Here is a 9,491-nt window from a genome sequence, read left to right on the forward strand (position 1 = left end):
TCATTTGTGTTGCAGATGAAAACTGCACAATGTCACTTATCAATGATCGAGACGGTTCAGTGATACATTGCAGAGCTTTATTAAACAAACTGTAAAAAGGGACGTACTATTTGCTAGGAAAGTTTCAGTCATCACTGCTGATTAAACACGGTGATCTATGGTGGATCTCATATTTGTCAGTAAACACGAACTCATAAATGTGAAAGAAAAGTTCATTTACATGCACGACTTTAATTGCTAGCATGGCTTCACAAAGCCCCTGCAGAGTTGCCTCTATAAGGCAATCAACATCCATGTAATTAAATCAGGATATATTTTCAGAGAAAATGTTCTAAAGAAAAAATAGCTTGACAGAAAAACTGCTTTAACACTAGTTCTGGTCAAGACACACCAGTATCCCCACGTTTTTTCTTCTCAATTGATCTCCAACTGATCGTGTGGCTAACAAAGTTTCAAACACAAAATTAAACCTAAAACAGAAACATAAATACAAGAATTAACTTCAGCACCTACCTTTGACACACCTAAAAAGAGAAGCAGATTGAACAGACCCTCTGTGGCAGCTCACACAGGATCACAGTACAAAAACAGATATTTGTACAAAAAGATTCTTTTTCAAGACAAAAATGACAAACTTAGTCAAAAAATGACACCAACCAGTTTCTGTCAACCTAAATTTGAGGATTAATTTGTCAAAAAAAAAAAAAGAGTTGACCACTTCAACGAGCCGGGAACCGCTCTTAATATCTTGATGATAAAGAAATGGAAGAACTCTAAAAGCACTGTGACAGATGTGCTGCAACCCAAACAAGCTCACAGCTGCCATGTGCTGTCCCAGCGGTCAACTCCTGGGGATTAAACCTTTAAAAATCAAGATTTCTCACTCACTTGAGACTGGGTGTAGTGCTGTGTGTGACTGATGCACAGATCCTATTACTTTCTGCCTGATGGAGCAGCAAACTGAAATGGCGAGTGCCCCATCAGGCCCATCATAGGCTGAGGAGGGTTGAACTGCTGGGCCATTAGAGGCTGGGGGCCCGATGAAGCAGGTGGGGCCTGCCCTGCTCCACCTCCCCCTGATCCAGAGCTGGCCCTGGAGCTGCTGTACTGACCACTGTTGCTGCTGCTGCTGTTGTTGTTCTGGTACTGGTCATATGAGTTGGAGCTGGAGCCGTAGCTGCGTCCTCCATCTCTGCTGCTGCGATCTCTGTAAGAGGAGGACGAGGACGAGGAGCGGTCCCCGTCCCGGCTGCCTCCTCCGCGGCTATCTCTGCCATAGCTGCTGCTGCTGCCGCGGCTGTCCTTGTTGCTGCTGCCGCCCCCACCCACAGAACGCATTCGCCTGTCACACTCGTCCTGGTACATCAGGTTGGGGTTGTTTGAATTGGAGCTGCCACGGAAACGGGGACGGCCACCTGGAAATTAAGGACAGAGGAGGAGAGAGGGCAGATTGCCATCAAAGAAACAACGATTTGTTCAAGGGATAAAGCACCACCACGACAAACATAGTCAAATGTTAGGCTGTCACAATATCCTCAGACTGGAGACATTAGGACAGACAAATCTCAGCAGTAAATCATAAAGTACACAGTGTTTGAATCCAGCAAGAAGTGTCCCTCACTTCCTCCGCCTCCTCCACGTCCATTGTCAACCAGCTGCAGTAGCTTGGGGTTGATGGCCTGCCGGGCCTCCTCCAGCACCCGGATCAGCTCGCGGGCCTGGCGGAGGTTCCCTGGAGTGAAGAACGTGTAGGCAGTGCCTTTGTTGGTGCTGCGGGCCGTGCGACCGATACGGTGGATGTAGTCCTCCGATGAGTTGGGATAGTCATAATTGATGACAAACTTGACATCCTCCACATCTTGACATTTGCAGTAGCAGGGTTGAGAAGGGGCAGTGTGATGGGATCAGTTACAGGGACGGAGAAGACAAAAACACAAGTCAGAACAAGACAAACACCAGCAGAGAAATGAATCAGCCTACTCCATTCATGAATGTTAAGTTCTGTGCTGCTTGGAACTGAAAACATTCAGACAGACAATACCTCCAAGATACCCATAATCCTCTGAATGAATCACTTACCTGTAATCTTATCAGCTACTCGGACACCATTACAAAATGAATTTACTTACCATGCCAATTACAAAAGAAGGCTCAAAAATCTACGATAGTAATAAAGTAATTGCACACATGCAAATCAATTAGGTGCAGCCGAAGCTCCACAGCTGAATTGAGTGATGGAAAAAAGTTAGTGGCTTGCTGGATAATTTGGACAATATTAAGTGAAATTCAATTAGAAAAAAAAAGACATTTTAAGAGGCAAATGACCCTAAAATTAAGCCTAGCAGGTGATCCTTGTGTAAAGGATAGATTAAGCAGTAAAAAGGGGGATTGCTGATTAATGGTTTAAGCATAAGAATCAAATGACATAAAGATAATTGTTTTTAGGAAAAACCACCAACCAGTCAAGTTGCAGTTCACAACCATGTCTGTCCAGACTGTAGAGAAGACTTTGAAGGAATTTAATGAAAGTTACTAAGTGTATTTTTTGGTGAATCAATATATTGACATGTATGACTCCATTCCATGTCTTAGAGGCTGTTTTTCCAGTTGACTGATATAGAGCTTCATCACGTGGTGCAGCAACAATCACCTGAAGCTCAACATCAGCAGAGCCAATGAGCCTGTGCTGGACTACAGTGCTTCAAATATGGATGTTGCTGCACAGAAGCTGCACATTGTAAAACGTGATGCTTCACACACATCTTCAACCTGACAGCACAGAAGATCTAAACAATCTAAACACCTTCAAACAGCACAGTTTGAAGGTGGACGCCAAGATTAGAGTCACCAATTCAGTCTCTGACCAAAGGTGAAATATGGCCACAATCTGCCTTCTGTTCCTGAGTTCTGGTGCTGAATGATGGCCAGAAGAGTGTTTTTGCAGAACACTATGATGTCATACTGAAACTGATTTTGACCTAAGATATAAAATTGCATAGACTGTATGAATTTTTGAATTATGGCCAAAAATGTGTTTTGTGAGGTCACACTGACCTTTGACCATCAAATCTAGTCAGTTCATCCTTGAGTTCAACTGAGTGTTGGTGTCAAATTTAAAGAAATTCCCTCAAAGCGTTCCTCAGATAGCACGTTTAGGAGACTGAGACGGGTGGACAACCTGGAAACATGGCGCCCTCTGGCAAAGGCTGTCACCAGGATGAAGGTATAAAGACAGATTCGGCAGTGGAAAGGACTGATAATGGTTTAAATAAGAATTAAACACAATTAAGCTCATTTCTGTTCAAATCAAATCAGAGGTCTGTTTCTCATTACAGTTGACAAAGGGCTCAGAAAACACTGCTGATTAGAGGAAAAACAAATCTCGTTTTGGAAGCAAAATGATGAAGGCTGGTGGAGGAGAGAATGGGGAAGAGGGGGATTGAGGTATAGTACTTACCCTGTATCAGAGATTTAGTGATGGCTTACAAAGTTAGCCCTCTGTCCCCCTACCCATCAACAGTCCTGAGAGGTTTGCAGGGGTAGGAGGAGAGTGCACAGGACAAAAGCAGTCCCATCTCCCACCTCGCCACTCCTCCACAACACTCCCAAAGCTGGAAAGTGTCTGGGCCAGAGCTCCAGCTGGACTACGCTGGGACGCAGTCCTACTCTAGTCTTATCTGCGCCTCTTCACGCCATCCAGCCTTTTTTGACGTGGAGACGTTACAGCTGGGTTTACGCTGGTTCTAGCGCAAAGTGGTGGGTGGAGAGGCCTCTTTTATGGACACTTCAAGGATCTTAAGCCCTTGCAAAAACAACTTCCTCTACCATCTCTTTCATTAGCTGGTGGCAGTGACAAGTAACTTCCTATCATGATGGAGAGCAGTGGAAGTGGCAGATTTTCTTAGGGGCTTTGGTGGTCTTTGACTGGTGTGGCGTGTTCCAAATGCCTCCCAGGTCACTCCCAATGGCAGTGATATCAACGAGCCCAGCTTTTCAAGTTCAGTAACAAGAAACAGACACTAGGGAGAAGACATGTGGATGTTTTCTGTAAGAGGAGTCTGAGAGGGGGCTCTGCCAGGGAGTTTGACTCCTGACAGTTTATGCTAGTCCTTATGGAGAAATCCAGCAAGTCATCAAGAGCTGGTGAGTTGTTTACAGACTGGACGGGGTCAAAGTGTTACAAACAAAGGGGCGTTAAAAGCAAGACACACAGTAGATTTGGGAAAAGGGGGCAAAGGGACAAAGAGGACAGGGGTCAGAAATGGTTTAAAGAAAACAACAAGAATATAATAGGAGACCAAGATAGGTGGTTGGGGGGAGGGGGGGAGGAGAGAAAAGAGATAAATGAGAGAAAGAGGAAAAGAGTGGGAAAAAGTGAGAGCAGGAAAAGAAGAGGAGGTGTGTGAGAGAGGCAGAGAAACTGAGTGAAAGATAGGACAGAAAGGGAGGGAAATCGATCATAGAGAGGTGGCTCCTCCAGGCCAGGACTCCTGCCAGCCAGGACCAGACATGACGTCCGCAGAGGGAGAGGCCGGCCGGCACAGCCAGTGGTGGGGGGTGTCAGGGGCTGGCATCAGGGGGCGGTTCAGAGGGGAGCCTCCAGCATAGCCGTCCATGCCCGGCTTTGGCTGCTTTCCACCCTCACTTCCTGGCAGTTGTCTCTGTCTTCTTGTAACGCACCACTGAATCTCAGCTTCGCAAAACTTCAGTATCATCTATCAAAGTGGATTATCTGCAGCACCAATTGAGGTGAAAAATTTTGCCCTCCAAAAGTTTGTTTGGGAATGTATCTCCTCAAGGACTTCACTGGAAAGTTTTCTTAATCCATATACAATTAGAATAAATGCACAGATACTGACAACTTTGTAAAAAAGTCTCTGAGTTAATTTGGTCAGCTAATGTTGTGGTGCGTCACTGTGATGATGGCATGGCCGAGGGGAGCCCACCCTCCTCCATACCCCCCTCTTCGCCCTCTAATCTGACAGCCGCCCCCGACCCTACGGTCAAATTTGGAAGCCCAGCAGCACCTCGCGCTCGCCTCCCCACCCCGTCGCCCAGGCAGCCAGTGTCCTGGAAGGGGGGAGAGTTTTGTTTGTGGGCTCTGTTCTAGGTTTTCAGTGGAGATGGCTGTGTGGGACTGATTAATCAGGCCGTCTCTCTCCCCAAGTCAGCTTTCGATTTGTCATGCCTAGGTCCGGCTGCAGGCTCCCGAGGGCCTGTGTGCTTCTAGTTGTCGGAGGAGAGACTTGGAAACAACAAACAAAAACAAAATGAAAAGAAAACAAATGAACATAGAATTAGGTTAAAGGTTGATTGCCATCCTGTAAGGGGCTGCTGAACTAGCCTCACCCCTTACATCTTCACATCTTTATTCAACATCATTCCTATGTTCAGAGTTTTTGTGTGTTATTCAATCGAGCAAAGTGGCTTAAATCTTCACGGGCAACCCCGCTTGAAATATGACACACTTCTTAGATACACATTTTATCTGAGAAGCATCACACACTCTTTGAAAGAAAAGCAAATCCGTATGTGTCTGCGGTTGACTTTTGATCAGAAATCTACTGGAAATAAACATGCAGTGAAGAGTCGGATCATCATATAACGACCACTGTTCTTATGCTACACATCAAACATCTTGTGTGTGTGTGTGTGTGTGTGTGTGTGTGTGTGTGTGTGTGTGTGTGTGTGTGTGTGTGTGTGTGTGTGGTTATACTGAGGGAATGATTTGCTTTGCACTTGAGCACAAAGGACATACCCAAACCACGCGAGGCCACGTCAGTAGCGATGAGGATGGGAGCTTTGCCGCTGCGAAACTCTGCAACGATGAACAGATGATGAGGAGCTGGACGTCATCCTCTCAGACACAGCACAGAAGAGAAGGCACCACCGGCATTCAAATGTCAAGCCTGTTTGTACCTGATAACACCCAGTCTCTCTCTGGCTGGCTCTTGTCGCCATGAATACACATCGCTGGCCACCTAAAAGAGAGGCAAGCAACCATATATATATTTAACCAGTGAACATCACTACTTTGAGTTTTTTAAATGATCCTTTCTTAATCCCTCCTTTCATAACTCACCCATCACGTCTCATCCTGCGTGTGAGATCATCACATCGTTTCTTGGTCTCCACAAAGATGATGGTCTTGTTCTCCTTCTCAGCCATAATCTCTTCCATCAGCTGGATCAACCTGACGAAAGAAAACAAACAAACAAAAAAAAAACACCAGGAAGAGTTAACAGATACAGAAAATGTGCATGTTATACATGTAAATACATTGTATATCCACCTCATTTATCACTTCAAATCAGTCATTAAATTAAGGATTAAAAGGGGCAGGAGTGGAATAGAGGAAACAGGAAAAGAGAAACATGCAATAAGAATAATGAAAGGAATATTACACAGGGTCCTAAATAACACAAACAACCTATAATAAACCAAAGCAGGCAAAGAAAGACCTGCTGCTGCGACAGGCCTCTTACTTGTGGTCCTTCTCACTCTCCATACAGACATCAACAATCTGAAGGATGTTGTGATTGGCGCTGAGTTCCAGAGCTCCAACATTGATCTGGACATAGTCTTTCAGAAAGTCCTCTGCCAGCTGGCGAACCTCTTTAGGCCAGGTAGCGCTCCACATCAGGGTCTGTCTGTCGGGCTGCACAATAAACAAAAACCAGCAAGAAGAGATATAAAAAAGACAGCTTCATTTAACAAAAACACAAAGCATATGCTAACAAAGCAGGAATTGCAAACACTAATATTCTAGAAAAATGTATTTTCTCCAGAAACGAATCTAAATGTATTGGCATTACTCTGATCTGATCTACGATCTTGCGAATCTGTGGTTCAAAACCCATGTCCAGCATGCGGTCTGCTTCATCCAGAACCAAGTATGTGCAGCGTCGCAGGTTGGTCTTTCCAGCCTCAAGGAAGTCAATGAGACGACCTGGAGTAGCGATGCAGATCTCAACACCTCGGAGATACAAACATAGCGTGTTTCAATGTGTTATATAATTGAATCAGCTCACACAATATCAATTAGACGAACGCAACGATGCCAAAACAATTAAGACAATTAAAGAGAAAGAGAAATGAGTTTAGAACGTGGGGCAAAAACAGGGTTAATCCAAACAGTAAACACCCCTCACCTCTCTCCAAGTCTCGGATTTGAGGTCCCTTGGGAGCACCTCCATACACGCAAGTGCTCTTGATGCGGGATGACTTTCCATAGTCGTAAGCCACCTGCTGGACCTGCTGCGCCAGCTCTCTTGTGGGGGCCAGAACCAAGCACTGCAGAGCACACATACAATGTCATAACAAACTACTGTTTTGTGAATTAGACATTTCAGTGTTTTTTTTCAGTGGCTTTTAATATCATTTTTATACACTCTATGATATCCTTTTCCTATTCACGTACAATGGGTCCATCTCCACGCTCCAAGTAGGGCTGATGATTGATGTGCACAATGGCAGGCAGGAGATACTGAGGAAAGGAAAGGCAGGGAGAGGTCAGTGGATAATGCTGCTGTGTAATTCAACAGTACGTTATGGAAGGAAGATGTGTGTCTCACCGATAAGGTCTTCCCAGAGCCAGTCTGAGCAATGCCCACCATGTCTCTACCGCTGAGGGCCAGAGGGAAACCTTGTGCCTGAATGGCTGTGGGTTCCTTGAAGTTCTGCTGCATCAGTACATCCATCACATATTCTAGATGGAGGGGCAGAAACAAATGATGAGGTCACTTCTGTGCCAACAGATTTTGTCTAGTAGCTGTAGCTGCTGTGTAGTTCCAGTTTTGCTTACGGGGATACTGCGCCTGATGGAAGTTGATGATGGGCTTTGGGCAGCCTGAGCCTCGAACAGTGATTTCTTTCTTCCTGCGATACTCCTCAACCTCATACTGAAAGCACAACAGTGTGCAACCAACACAGGATAAATACTTCAGTGCCAAAACCAAAGGTTTACCTGAGTTCACGATCAAATTGCAATAATTGAGGAATACCTGGCTCAATCGCTGCACTTCCGGATGTTCATTATAAAAGTTCTTCTCAAATTTGGGAAGCTCATCCAGATCCCATCTCTTCTTTCGTAAACGGTCGCCGGGGTTCCCAAACTTTCTACCCGATGGTGGGCCGCCTCTGCTGGACCCGAAACGAGGGCTGCTACAAAATGATGACACACTGTGCAGTCAGGTACTTGACAGTTTTCTAAGTTGGCATTTTGTTATTGCATATATGTTATGGCTGTTAATCGTAATAAACGCATCCAAGCCCATTACAATGATATCTACACTCACAGTTTGCACTAACATTAGCTCGCATGCAAACTGTTGACTGAGCTGCTTACCCTCTGTCACGGCCACGGTCTCGATCCCTGTCCCCATACGAACCTCTCATTTTGAACACACACGCTTTTCTATGGAGGGTGAAGCCAATATTTAATGCTGCCTTTAGATCAGTGGACCCTTCAGTCGGATAGCTCACCTGGCTTTCGCTGATCGTTTACGTCTCAGGCCTTAATTGAAAAACACCTTAGCTAGCTAGCCGTTAAATCCCGTTTATATATCACTCTATTTCAGTCAACGTTAACGTTAACTCGAGACGCTGACAGCAAGAAACTGTGGCTTTCTTGTCGGCGTGTTGAAAACTTAAATATCAAACGCCATGTTTTTCTCTAAGATGAAATTAAACTTAAGTTCAAAGACACAATAACAGCAAGCTATAACGCTATGTTTCTGTTAGCATACAGCTCAACCGGCGAGCGGAAGCTGCTGTGACTGGCTGCTGCTTGGGAAGCCCCGCCCTTCAAGTATGATTGATTTTAATCTTGAAATAATTATTTACTTATTTATTTTTGTCTGTTACAGCATACCATTTGCTCTGTAAATAATTCCTGTATTCGTATTTTACATATTTTTTTGGTACGTCAACGTAACTAAATCTTGCATAATCAGTAACGTGTGGTCACGCTGAGCCACGCAGCTGCAAACATTTACACAACACACACACCAGACTTTCAGCAACAACCAACATTAGCTTTCCTGCTAAAGTCTCCTTCTTATCTATCGTACAAACATGAACACACGTCGTGTCCTGCACCTTAGCTTGTTGAACGACCGGCCAAACGAGCATTCAGCGGGGATGATGAAGTTTGTTTACTTTGTCCCCCTTAAGAGATGTGTTAGCAGCCATCCAACTGTCAATCAAACACAAGTACACGCCCCTTCGACTGAGACAAAAAGGAGCGTCTCTGATACGTCCCCACAGACCTTTTTAATCCCGTTTAACTTTTAAAAAACTATTAATATACACTAAATAATATCTTGACATCATTTCAGTACGAAAACGGATGACTAAACGTGATTGTAGTTGGAGGTATTCAGCCTATTGTACATCATTTGATTATTTACAATGATGGATCAGCTCACATCTGAGCAGCATTTTAATGTTGTAGCTAGCAGGTGGAGGTGGCACTCATCTTATTTAATACC

At 44.7% G+C, this 9,491-nt stretch overlaps 1 protein-coding gene across 1 annotated transcript; it reads right to left on the minus strand.

Annotated features, from left to right (window-relative positions):
• Positions 1–57: 57 nt before the first annotated feature.
• LOC139342868 (probable ATP-dependent RNA helicase DDX17) lies at positions 58–8,775 on the minus strand. Its single transcript, XM_070980131.1, has 13 exons — positions 8,348–8,775; positions 8,004–8,163; positions 7,805–7,901; positions 7,575–7,708; positions 7,421–7,486; positions 7,152–7,293; positions 6,816–6,976; positions 6,486–6,658; positions 6,083–6,193; positions 5,920–5,981; positions 5,759–5,818; positions 1,622–1,858; positions 58–1,415 (listed from the first exon to the last, which is right to left on the minus strand). The coding sequence occupies exons 1-13, from the start codon at positions 8,395–8,397 to the stop codon at positions 934–936; spliced, it is 1,935 nt and encodes a 644-aa protein (XP_070836232.1). The 5' UTR covers positions 8,398–8,775; the 3' UTR covers positions 58–933.
• Between the last annotated feature and the right edge of the window lie 716 nt (positions 8,776–9,491).

This window comes from Chaetodon trifascialis, chromosome 15 (genome assembly GCF_039877785.1).
Source record: "Chaetodon trifascialis isolate fChaTrf1 chromosome 15, fChaTrf1.hap1, whole genome shotgun sequence".
NCBI lineage: Eukaryota > Metazoa > Chordata > Actinopteri > Chaetodontiformes > Chaetodontidae > Chaetodon > Chaetodon trifascialis.